Below are 13,445 nucleotides of genomic sequence, written 5' to 3' on the forward strand. Positions count from 1 at the left end.
GTCGTGACGTACGGCCGATTTTTAACATAAATATACTGGGTTTTGACGGCACCGCTTTAATAGACACAGCTGCAAAACACTGCATCGCGGGTCATACGCTATACGCTCTCCTCCAGCAGAACAACCATCCTCTCCGCGTTTCCTCTCAACGAGTCAGACTTGCCGATGGTGTGGTGCGCATTATGGACGTTTTTACCACCACACTCGATGTACGCCTAGAGACGACAATTATTTCCACTCCATTCCTCATATTTCCTGAATCCACCAATAATGAAACGTTATTAGGAATAGATTTTATTACCGCAGCTGGAGTAGTAATCGACTTCAAAGAAGAGGTTTGGTTCTTCAGTGATGATGCGATGGTAAAATATAATCTGTGTTTCGAACCTAAGTCGCGCAAAGTTTCCTGCGCCGCTACAGACATCCTTAGGGATGACGAAGGTACTCACCTTACGCTAGCTGAGCGGCAAGCGCTCGCTGACGTACTGGACAGGCACGCACACATCTTCAGAGCAGGGGGAGGTCCAACTCCGTTTGCTGAGCATCGCATCGAAACAGGTGAGCATACACCAATATCAGTACTCCCATACTGTTTAAATCCTTCGAAGAAACCGCCTGATATTATATTAGGGAAATACCATACCCAAGACCTTACCTGTTACCACGGTAACAAAGACTCCTTACCCAAACCCGTGATTCCTAAGAGGAAACGTGGACGCCCAGTTAAAGCTGTCAATGTCCTAGTCCAGGAGCGAGGGCGTTCTCCAGGACTAGAGGGGGAGTATATAGCAACCCTAACGCCTGCCGCGTCGGCAGCCGCGTCTGATCGCGCGCCGCGACCAATCAGGGACTCTCGTTGTCGGTTCCCGGCGCGATTCAAAGAGTAGCGACCGAGTGGCTTTCCTTTTGGAAAGCCGCGCGTGCGCCTTTACTGGCGCCGAGAGTTCACCCGCAACCACCGAAGCATACACACGAGAATACGTCCGCACCTCGCTCGCTACCATTCCTTTTCGAACTTGTTTGTGGGACCCTCTGGAGTATTCATACCCAGTGCTCCAGCTGGACAACACAAAAACTTGCTTTTTTGTAGATCTATCAAAAAAACATAATTTATGATTTTTTTTAGCATAGTGGGCAATACCCTATTATTCATATTAATTATATACGGTGATGCGAAAATTATTTCTTTACTGAATTATTTAAGAATGATAGGCATAATATAATATTTTAATACGCTATCTTTGTTTATAATTTTTAATCTATTATTTAAAAATAAGTTATCTATAATATTTTTAATTTCTTTATTTATCGGGTGGTCACAGTCATTATTATAAAAATAGAAATTTTGAGGAAATACAAATGTTTAATACAAATTATTTTGATAATCGAAATAAATTCATATCAATCCAAATTAATATTTGAACTATGAAAATTGTATGGTATGTAAACAGAAATATATTTTATAATTATAATGATTATTTATTCCATGCAGTGTCGGTTAGAGAAGCTGTGCAAACTAGAATAAATTCTAATAAAGAATAAGAATAAACTTTGAAGAGAAGAAAAGAGCTTTCTTCGAAGCTCAATTCTACAAGTTATTCAATCAGATAGCTATCTATCTCTGTCTTTCCTGTATGAAATTTTGGTATGTCGAAATATTGGATAAATCCAGCAAAGCTAAATAGAGTATTTACCTAAAAAATATGTTTATGCTTAAAGTCACGTGTTTATGTTATTCGAAAATATTAACCAATTTTTCAATCGAAGATTAAAACAACATTAATACTGAGAATGAATATTTATTTATAAAATACACATATATGTTTTGACTACAAATTTTGCACGATAATTAAAATTATATTCATTAATATTCATTTAAATAAATATTAATTAATCTTCTTCTATAACTCATAGTCAACTGTTGATCCTTCTGTTGCTGGTGCATTTGACTCATCACTGTCAAATTTGTCCTCAGGAACAACAGTTTTCTTTTTGCTGGTTCTGATTGTTTACTTGTACTTGCTTCAGATATATTTAGGGGTGATGTGGCAATACACACTTGCCTTGCCTTTGTGTTCCTGTGCTGGAGCTACTTGGATAGCTTTGTCATTACTACACCTATTTTCAAGTGGCTGGACATCTGGAAATATGAAATAATGTTAGCAATTTCTAGGTACCCAACAAACTTATAGTTTGTAAATATATAGGATTATATGTGTACTGTAGTAGTAGTAGTAGTAGTATGTAACTTCCTAGTCATCATCATCAGCCCATATAATATATCCCCTTGCTGGACACTGGCCTCCACTACCATTGAGAGGGTTTTTAGGCCTTAGTCCACCACGCTGGCCTAGTGCTGGTTGGTGGATTACACACCTAAGAAAATCCTAAGAACATTTAGGTGTGCAGGTTTCATCACAATGTTTTCCTTCACTGTTAAAGTAAGTAAGTGATATTACACTGTGATAAATTTTCATTATCACAAACTTCCTAGTACCTTATGTAATAGGAACTGAGGTCCACTTGCCCATTTTGGCTACTTCCACTAACTATTTTTTTTTTTATTTTTTTTTTATTGCCTTTGTAGGCAGACGGGCATACGGCCCACCTGATGGTGAGTGGTTACCGTCGCCCATGGACTTCAGCAATGCCAGGGGCAGAGCCAAGCCGCTGCCTACCGCTTAATACTCTCCACAAGCCTCGTTTGAAGAAGGACATGTCATAGCGCTCGGGAAACACCGTGGAGGGGAGCTCATTCCATAGCCGGATGGTACGTGGCAAAAAAGATCTCTGGAAACGCACTGTGGATGACCGCAGTGGCTCCAGGTAGTATGGATGAACTCTACTCCGGTGGCGGGCGGTGCGATGGTAAAAACGAGATGCTGGTATCATCTCGAACAATTCCTCAGAGCACTCCCCATGGAACATACGGTACAAAATACAGAGGGAACCGAAGTCCCTCTGCAGACCCAGAGGCTCCAAACGATCCGAGAGAATGGGATTATCGACAATCCGAACGGCCCTCCTCTGTATGGAGTCAAATGGAAGAAGCTGGTATTTGGGAGCCCCAGCCCAGAGATGGGAGCAGTACTCCATGCGAGGCCGGACTTGTGCTTTATAAAGCAAAAGTCTTTGTCCAGGCGTGAAGTACCGCTTCGCTCTGTTGAGGACTCCCAGCATTTTGGACGCCAACTTGGCTTTGCCTTCCAAATGACTCCGAAACTGGACATCGCTCGAAATGTCGACCCCAAGTATCCCGATACTCTCGGAAGGTTGCAGGGATACTCCTTGGAATTGCGGCGCCATGACAAAGGGGTCCTTCTTCGCAGTGAACGCGCAAACTTGTGTCTTTATCGGGTTGAATTGAACCAAGTTCAATTCACCCCATTCGGAGACTCGCCCCAGAGAGTTCTCCACTTCAGACACAAGTTTTGATCGTCTCTCTTGCACCACGCTCCGAGAGAGACTCTGATGGCCGATATATCGCGCATCCCCCGTGCTGTCATCTGCATAGCAATGCATGCCATCAATAGACAGCATGTCATTGATATACAGGATGAAAAGCGTGGGGGAGAGCACCGAACCTTGTGGAACGCCAGCGTTAATGGTCATGGTATCAGAACAGTCACCGTCTACAACGACCGTGATGCTCCGCCCATCCAAAAAGCTAGCGATCCACTTGCAGAGACCCTCGGGGATTCCGTAAGATGGTAACTTCGATAGAAGTGCCCTATGCCAGACCCTGTCGAAGGCCTTCGCGATATCAAGGCTCACAGCAAGAGCCTCGCCCTTGCTTTCCAAGGCTTCAGCCCACCTGTGAGTGAGGTATACAAGAAGATCGCCAGCTGAGCGACCGTGACGGAAACCGTACTGTCGGTCACTGATCAGCTGGCGATCCTCCAGATACTTCAGGAGTTGTATATTAATTATTCGCTCCATCACCTTGGAAAGCAAGGAAGTTATCGCGATAGGCCTATAGCTCGATGGGTCCGACCGGTCACCCTTCTTGGGGATAGGGTGGACGTGGGCAGTCTTCTATGAAGACGGAACCCTGTTAGTGCAATAAGAGAGGCGATACAAACGCGTTAGCGCAGGCGTCAGCTCAGGGGCGCACGTTTTCAGAACCACTGCAGGGATGCCGTCTGGCCCGCTCGACTTATGGACGTCCAGGAGTCGGAGTTCCCGCCTGACTGCACACTGTGTAAAGCAGATCTCTGGCAGGGAACTATCACACCGGAGGATGTTCGGTGGTGTGGCACCCCCGTCGTCCACAGTCGAGTTCGAGGCGAAGAGTTTGACCAGAAGGTCAGCCTTCTCTTTCGCACTATGGGCCAGACTGTCATCGGACTTGCGTAGTGGTGGGAGACTAGACCTGCAAAAGTTTCCTTCTGCAGCTTTGGCGAGCGACCAAAAAGCACCGCTCCCAGAGGGATAGCTCTTCAGTCGCTCGCCAATTCTAGCAACGTGCTCCGACTTCGCCTTGGCAATAACCTTCTTGTAGGACCTGGAAGCGGCGTTATATTTCCGCCTTTCCTCTGAGATGTTAGGGTCCTGACGTCTCCTGGCATTATCCCATGCCACGTATGCGGACCGCTTGAGGTGTGCAGCATCCCTGCTGGCATTGTTATACCAGGGTCTGCTGCGACCCCCAACGGGCACTTCAGAGGAGGGAATAAACAATTCCATCCCCTGGAGCACCACGTCTTTAAGACGGTCCGCACAGACGTCAGGATCAGCAGAGGAAAAGCAGAACCGCCCCCATGGGTAGGATGCGTAAAATTCACGCAATCCATCCCAATCTGCTGACATATACCGCCAAACTCTTCGATACCCGGTCGTCGTTCGACGATCAGGACGAGAGAGTGGAACGGCAGCACGAATAAGGCAGTGATCAGACGATCCAAGCGGAGCGTCGACCACCACACTGTATCCGGCCGGATCTGTGGTCAGCAGAAGGTCCAACAAAGAAGGCTCGTGCCCCTCGATATCTGGGACACGGGTGGGCTGTGTCACCAGCTGGGAGAAGCCGTAGGCCAAGGCGAAATCGTAGGCAGTCCGACCCGGGAGGTCAGTGGTTCTGGACCCCAACCACTCTTGGTGGTGAGCGTTAAAGTCTCCAAGAACCACCACCTCCGCAGATGGGTACTGCTCAAGCACGCGGTTAGTCCCCTCTTGCACATGCTCAAACAGAGCTGAACCTGCATCACTGCTGTGGGACCTGTACAGGCACGCGTAGATTCGGCTACGGCCCCCGTGATCTACGCGCAGCCACAAGAGGGACAGGTCCCGTTGTTCGAGGCCCCGAAGACGGCGACAACAGACATCCCGGACGAATACGCACACCCCGGCTTCTACTTCTTAACTAACTATTCTCCTTTTTTCTGATATTGTTATTTGATTATGAGATCTGTGAGTGTTATTAATTATTGACAGTTACACCTACCTTGACTACAAGATGGCAAAGGTATAATAATATAACACATCTCATTTTTAGTCGTCTCTTCAATCTCCTTGACAATAGTGAGTCTTTGCCGTTTCACAAATGCAGGTCGAGGTTCACTTTGAGTGAATTTTCGTTTTCTATCTGCCCGACAATCGAATTTGGATGGTAAACAGTTTGGTTTCATTCGAATTCATTTGATGGAGCCCATTATCTTGTATTGCATATAATTCTCAATGTCGTTTTCCAGCTAAAACATGAAATAATTTTCCAACACTTTCAATACATAACCTATAAAAAAAATATTAAAATGTTATTTTACTAATGTTAGGAATATAATTTCGACTGTGTAAAAAAGTTATTATAATGTATACCTACATTATCTCTTGAAAGATAAATAATGAACATATTATTGACTTAATCTTTTTTATACCTTCATAACGATAGGTAGGAGGATGGAAAAAATGTATTTAGTCTAACTTTACGCCAATGTACATTATTTCATTTTTTCTTTTTTAATTTTTTTAATTAAACTGTATACATACCAATCAATTGCTCCTTCAGGATTTATATTTGTTTTTTTTCTCTCGATTAAAACCGCGTAGACGGTACAAAGTTTAGGCATTATAGTTGACGCATGCGCAGTACACATATTTTGCATACATTTATTCAACTAATAAAAATAGTAAATTAAACAAAAAACGAGTAATTTCGAAAGAGAACAAACGTGTTTTATATAAGAACAATCGAAAATGAATATTTACGAGTCATTAAGGACGAAAAAATATTAAGAATTGCAATCGAGGGGCTAACTTGTAGGTATATTTTTAAATATTTTTTTAAAATAAATAAATGCAGAACAAACAATTATTAACAGTGAACAATCATGAACAAATTATGAACAAACGTATTAATAGAAAATAAGTATAAAATAGGAACAAAAAATTTTTTTGAGGGGCTAACTTCATTCACCTCTGCAAAATAGTGTAGATCATAGAATATACACTTAATATATTTGTGTAGATTAATGCCGTGTTTTTAATGCTTATATTAACCATGATTGTGGTATAGAAAATATTATTTTTAAATATGTAATGCCACTAAATACAAAAACGACTTATTTAATTACTTAAATATGTACTAATTTGATCAGTCGACTATTGTACAGTATGAACACACGCAAGTTTTAATTTTACAGCATTTAAAGCTCGCTGACTTTAAATGTAAATTAAAATATGTAAAATATTTTACGAAGCGAATGCAAAACTTAAATATTGATTAAGTTGTACTATGCCAATGACATCAACAGGTATTTTGTTCCAATCGTTACAGTAAATCAATAAATCATAGTTAAAACTCAAATCTATCTCGCAGATTGAGTGTTCTGTGTTCACAGGTGAGTACTTGGGGATGATTGGAGCAGAGAATTCAGTGTTTGAATGCCATTAACATCGTTATACTTAGATAGTTATAAAACAAAGGTTGAAAGAATACACTAATTTGGGTTTGAGCATTGATGCTGCAATTATAAAGTAGACAATGAACTTGACATGAAACTGAAATTAATATGTTGTTTAATATGTTATTAAACTGTATGCAATTTTTATAGTACTGTTTTGTACATGTGTGTGTGAATATGTACCCTATTTGTGGAAAGTATAGGATAACTTTATAATATTATTGATATATATCTTTGAACTTTTAATACCTAATCCTCAAATTAATGCTAAAATAAACCCATAACAGAAAAGCCATAATTAAATTTTGAATTGTGTTCAAGATAATTCAAATTTATTTGTTTTATTTTCTTCTACCCTCATGTAAACAAAGCATATTAGATTCATTTCTCCAGAGTCCATCTAATATATTCTGCTTAAAATTTTGCTGCATTCATGCATTCTGGCTTTAATGGTAGGACATCATTATACATCTTTTGGCCTGAGACTATCACTAACTTAGAGATCCTTATGGGGAAGTGGTATTGAATTGGTCACACATAGAGAAATCCCAATACTCCAATCCTATCCAGTCTTGTTTTGAACTCATTTGAGCCTGATCTTGAGGCTGGGAATGGCATTTAAGTTGCACATGAATATGGTGATGTGGCATTTGGTGTTCACAGAGGCTTAAATATCATCTGTCTAATAAAACCAATACAACAACTAAAGTATTCCATATATGTTTTTGTTTCAGATAATATTCTAGGAGCCATAAGGTATAAAATTTGAAAACAACTCTCAAGCTGTATTGTCATTATTTGATTGATAATAGAAGAAAGTTTTATGAACTTGCAGCAGTATTATAACAATAAATAAAGAAAACTGACCAGTATTATATTAACTTAGGATCAATATTATCTAAAGTTAAATAGATGTGAAAAAAGTAAGAATATTGTTTATTAGATAAACCTGTAATGTTGAGCCTAATACAAGTAAACGTTCATTGGTATTGTATTGTTCTTGTATACTTAGACTCAAGAATGGAAATGGAAGGTGATTAATTAGATTATATAAAAAAAAATGTCTCTAAATACAGAACAAAATATAGATTTTGGCATCACAGTGAATGGTGATTTAAAATTTTTTGGAGGAAGTGATCAAAATGATGGTGATACTAGTGCCAAAATAGATAATTCTTCAGTACCAATTACTTGCAACATACCAATGGAGAACTTGTACTCAAGTTCACTGAGTTTTGGCAATGTCACAATAAAAGAATCCAACAATACCCATTTTGGAAACAATACTTATTTTAATGGCCCTGTTATTATTAAACAAATATCACAGAATGGTAATGGGACAGTAAATCCTTCATTTACTAGAACAGAAGATGATATAGTGCCTCAAAATTATGATCAGCCGATCACACTACAATTAAATTGTAAGTATTTATTTTAATTTGATTTATTCTTTATTGTATAAATATTAAACAAAAAAATGATTGGGAACAAATCTCCCACTCAAACTGAGATTTACTGTACAATGGGAACTACAGTCTAATATATAATATGTACACAGTTGGGGCTACTGCACTGAGGCAATGCCCCCTATATATACATAGTTATTAAACAAATTTAAATATATATGTTAAATTTAATACAATACATTACATTTAAATAACAATTGGGTTTCATAAAAGTAATTGCTTCATCATTACTCTAAGTAGTGTGTTCAAATGTATTAGATAATACACCTGTATTAGGGGCAATTCAAGTTAATAATTATTATAATCATAATTTAAGCTTGCAGAAAACTTCAAATCCAGGTATGGAACAAGTTGACATTGTCGGTGTTGTGTATATTCATTATGCTACTGGGTGGGATTTTTACAGTTTTTTCTGTATATCTAAGTAACAGTAGCAGCAGTAAACATGAGATGAAGTCTAGTGACTATAATGATGAAACAGCAGCGATTGAATCTGCATCTACTACATCAACAAGTATGTGGTTCAAATGTCAACACACTTTTAATTCCATTTTTGTTTTTATATCAAGTAGCAAAACTTAATAGCTGATCTAATAAGCAAAATAATCAGTGGAATATAATAGGTAATAAATGACCACTCGGAAAATAGTGTATTTATAGAAATGCTTCGCTTCATTTTATCATGCTGCTGTGGATTTTATTGCTATTTTGATTAAAATTTTAGATTTATGTGTGTTATCATATAATTATTATTAATAGTATTATTATATAATTAAGTATAAAAAAGCTAGATTTTTGTGACTAATCTTCTTGTTTGATAAACATATTTAACATAAAGTCATTGTGGGCTAAACGTTAAGATGGTCAGTTTATTCATATCGAGCGACTGAGCTGGTGTTTGTATCCGCAGGCAACTACCAATTTTTCTAACGAAATATGTACTTCTCAAATGCTCACGAATGATTTTCACAGTTCCAGGAAGAAAACACGAATTAAGACTTTATTTTTTACTTTAAATTTCATTTCAGTCAGTAGTTTGGTGATTTTCTGATTAACAAATCGGCTATTCATAAATTACCTCACACGAATATTAGAAATTTTTATCCCTCCACCCGTTCTTGTCCCCCTTTTAGAACCGCTTCCCCTGATTGACTTCACACATTATTCATTTTTATGCATGTATTTACAAATAATCAAATGCAAAAAGATATATTCCTTTTGTTCTTATTTTTATTAAATAGCTCTCTAACAGCACTCGCCGACAACTTAACCTATTTAAACCTTTACTATTCCGAACTTTCGTGAAATATTAGTGTCTTACTTTCATTATTACAACGTCGCTCTTTAAGTTGAAATCCACTTCGATAAAGCGGCACGACACGAGAACCCTCTCATCGTGCCCGCCGGAAACTACATTCCCGATCTTGCGGACATAATGGAAAGCAGTCGAGGTCGCCCCAAACACGTCATTTCGGATTCTCCCGATCCACTAACGGTGCTTTTAGGTAACTCAAGCACCGGTCACCGTTCTCATCGAACCCGTCGCTTGCGACGAAGGGCTCGACGAGTAAATTAACCCTCAGACACAGCCCGCTGAGTTTCTCGTCGGATCTTCTCAGTGGGTCGCGTTTCCGATCCGGTGGTAGATTCTGCGAAGCACGGCTCTTGCTAGGGTTCGTGTTAGCAACGTCGTCAGGTTTGAGCCCCGTGAGCTCACCTACTAATTAAGGTTCCGCTGAAGTAGCCTCTCAAGGCTATCAGCTTAGGTAGGAAAAAAAAAAGAAGTTGAATGTTGTTGCGTAAAAGAGAATTTCATAGCGAGAGTGCCAAACTATTAATAAATATCGATCGAGTTCGTAAATTGTTCGGAAAGTTTTTTATTCACTTATTACTTTTCGCGTTTTAGTATTTTAAATAGAATTAACGTGTGACTTCACCTAATGTTACATTCCGGTGATACCCCCATTTTAATGTGTGACGTAATCTATGGATGACCTTAAATAGTAAAGGTGAAATATTATATTGACCAATCATAGAATAAAAGCCACTTCAGTTTGAAAGGATTTTTGCTCTAGAATTTAGGATTGAACATGAAAAATTGTATTTCAAATTTATGACACGTAAAACTACGGCGTTGCATGTCTCTTATCAATCTCTAATGAACAATTCCAGATGTTCCTTTATTAATTGCACCAGGACACTTACGCATTGTTTCACGATCGGACTGGCTCGCCCAACCCGTTGAAAGTAAATATTTGGCCAAATTGAGTCATCCAGTACCATGGGTTATAATATCTCACACTGCAACAGAAAGCTGTAGTAATCAGGTATTTTTTGTATAATAATAAAACATAGACCTTAAATGTTACGTAATTATACTAAAGTAAACTAAAGAGGAGTCTTCGAATAAAAAACTTCATTGGAATATGAGACCATAGTCACTTTATGTATTAAATCTCGAACTTTTGTCCAAGAGTAAGAGAGTTCACGGATACTTATGCAAAAAAATGTACTCCTAGAAAATACGGCGGGTTCTTGAGTAACTCAGTAAATCAGTATATTGAGGCGATAACTTATGTTTGATTCCTGGACCACATTCGAAAGCTGTCCTCCGAGAATTCACCTCTTCCACTTTTTCAATCTCTATTCAATTTCTGGTGGGTCTTAAATTTTTGGCGGCTAGTAAATCTTGGATTTTTTTGTATTATCATCCGTGTTCCCTTAATGGCTAGTGTGTTCTTAGAGATCGTCCAACCTTGTTGAACGCTTAATAGTCATATAATCGGAGTAGGAACCGTAGGATCATGACTGATTTTCGATTCATTCAAAAAGATAGTGGTTTTCTTGTAGACCAATTCCCGTCCGAAGCTAATTTCAACAGAAGTGCCTTATGCCCGACCGTTCTGATGGCTTTTGGGATATCGAACTGGGTTTTAATAAACCGCGCCACCGCCTTGGATATGAGGGTATGCAGGAATGGAGGGTGCCATGTTTCATTTTTACTATATATAATGTTAGTAAAACTATAGAAATACCTACATAAAATATAAGGTGTATCTTTTTTTTTATTTTTCAGAGCCAATGTGTTCTTCGCGTTCGATTGATACAAACATTTCATATAGAATCGAGAAAATGGCACGACATCGGCTATAACTTTTTAGTTGGCGGTGACGGATCGGCATATTGCGGACGTGGTTGGGATTCTGTCGGAGCTCATACGCTGGGCTATAATAACTTCGCAATTGGAATTTCGTTCATTGGTACATTTAACAACAACGACCCACCTAAGGAACAATTGGAAGCTTGCCGGAAACTCATAAAGAGGGGAGTTGATTTAGGCAAAATCGCGAAAGATTACAAATTATTTGGTCATCGTCAATTATCGTCGACGCTTAGTCCGGGTGATAAATTGTTTGAAATTATAGTAGAATGGCCCCATTTCGTGAGCGATTTTACGAATTTGACAGATCTGATTCCGAATTACTCTTAGATGAATAGATTTAATCTGTTATGAAATAAAGTAGAATTGACAACTCGGCGTTAACCATCGGTGATTTCTTATACAATGATTTTTTTACAGTATAAAACTCTAGGATAAAAGATGTTTCTTATGTGACACATAAAAAAAGAAAACGTTTGGTTTTTCTTTTAGTAAATTAAAATAGATCTTAGGATCATTTAGGACAATTTTCATATTAAATCTGCATTTGCTGTATTCGATTGCAAATCAATGACACGTACAAATAGCGCATTGACTAATCGCTTAGTAGAAAATATCTCTTTGTATAGTTTTCAATTATTGAAAATTAAGTTAATATTGTTATGTTTTATTGTTTATGAGCTTTAATGTATAAAGTTAGAATGTACCTGAAAAATAACGTACAGGATTATGAAGTACCTATGTAGTTATGTAGGTATTTTTCTCCAGTGTATTATTGGCCCTAACATTATTATTTGATTTTATAAATGGGTTTATCCAGCAAACTGCCTGTTCAATTTGAATAGTAAATGCATCATAATTGATGCATAATTGATTATGCAAACTTTTTACTTGGCAGCAAGCCCATTTCCGGACATAACAAACATATTCGTCTTTCGAACTACAGTATTCTGAACGAAAAACTCCACACAGAGCGTTGAGTTTTTTTATAAGTATATTGTTTTTTTTTATTGCCCTTGTAGGCAGACGCGTATACGGCCCACCTGATGGTGACTGGTTACAGTCGCCCATGGACGTCAGCAATACCAGGGGCTGAGCTAAGGCGTTGCTGCTGTGTAGAGTAGGCGTTTTTTTAAGTGCAATTAATTTATTCGCAGATAACGTTTTTACAGTGTGCTCCTTACAATAATGTCGAATATATAGATACAGTTTAATTATTGGACTAGTTTGTGCATACAATGGATGGATTTGTAAGTGACGAAATTGTTAACATGCAGCTATAACAAAAAATACTAACTAAAAAAATGGTAAAGTAATCTTAAGAAGTTACTGTACTTACATATGTACCTAAATCAATAGTTTTTATAAATTTAACACTAAATGTGTGAATGCGTACTAACTTTAAAAAAATATGTTGGCCGTGCCAGACTTGTTAGCGTTTACGGGCGAGCCTCTATTGTATCGTTAGTCAGATAATCTTTCACGTTTACAAAGAGAAAGGAGATTTTTTATTATTATTTAAAACAAATTAATTTCCATTGCAACATATTAATCTTCAATGTTTTAAAAAACATTTCCTCTTGAGAGAGACCTTATTAAAACCTGCTTTTACTGATTTCGTTAGTGAGATGATAGAGTTTTTGTTCCATCAAGTTGGCGGCAGGTAGCCCAAATAAAAAACTTATAGTTATAAGTAAATCTTTGTAGTTATTATTCTATGTACCATTAGTAGTATTATAATGTACTTAAATACTATTTTTAAAACATGCAATAAGAAAAAAAAATTTGATTTCAAGTATTTGCTTTTAAATGTTATACATAAAATGTAAAATATTTTGCTCAACTTAAAAATTACTGTGATATTTATTTATATTTGTATTTCATGTTATATGGTGGTAATAAAGGAACTTCACTATAGAC

General features: G+C 37.9%; 1 protein-coding gene across 3 annotated transcripts; it reads left to right on the forward strand.

The window, feature by feature from the left end:
- The first annotated feature begins 6,438 nt into the window (after positions 1 to 6,438).
- Positions 6,439 to 13,445, forward strand: LOC149503522 (peptidoglycan recognition protein). Of its 3 annotated transcripts, none has more exons than XM_089728987.1 (5): positions 6,439 to 6,836; positions 7,634 to 8,320; positions 8,682 to 8,879; positions 10,538 to 10,692; positions 11,442 to 13,445. In XM_089728987.1, the coding sequence occupies exons 2-5, from the start codon at positions 7,960 to 7,962 to the stop codon at positions 11,853 to 11,855; spliced, it is 1,128 nt and encodes a 375-aa protein (XP_089585113.1). In that variant the 5' UTR covers positions 6,439 to 6,836; positions 7,634 to 7,959; the 3' UTR covers positions 11,856 to 13,445. The 3 variants fall into 3 exon arrangements, with proteins under 3 accessions (XP_089585113.1, XP_089585127.1, XP_089585119.1); XM_089729001.1 differs by lacking the exon at positions 11,442 to 13,445 and adding an exon at positions 11,216 to 11,365; XM_089728993.1 differs by lacking the exon at positions 8,682 to 8,879 and having other exon boundaries at positions 11,442 to 12,611.

Source organism: Bombyx mandarina, chromosome 01 (assembly GCF_030267445.1).
Source record: "Bombyx mandarina strain Sakado chromosome 01, ASM3026744v2".
Classification (NCBI taxonomy): Eukaryota; Metazoa; Arthropoda; class Insecta; order Lepidoptera; family Bombycidae; genus Bombyx; species Bombyx mandarina.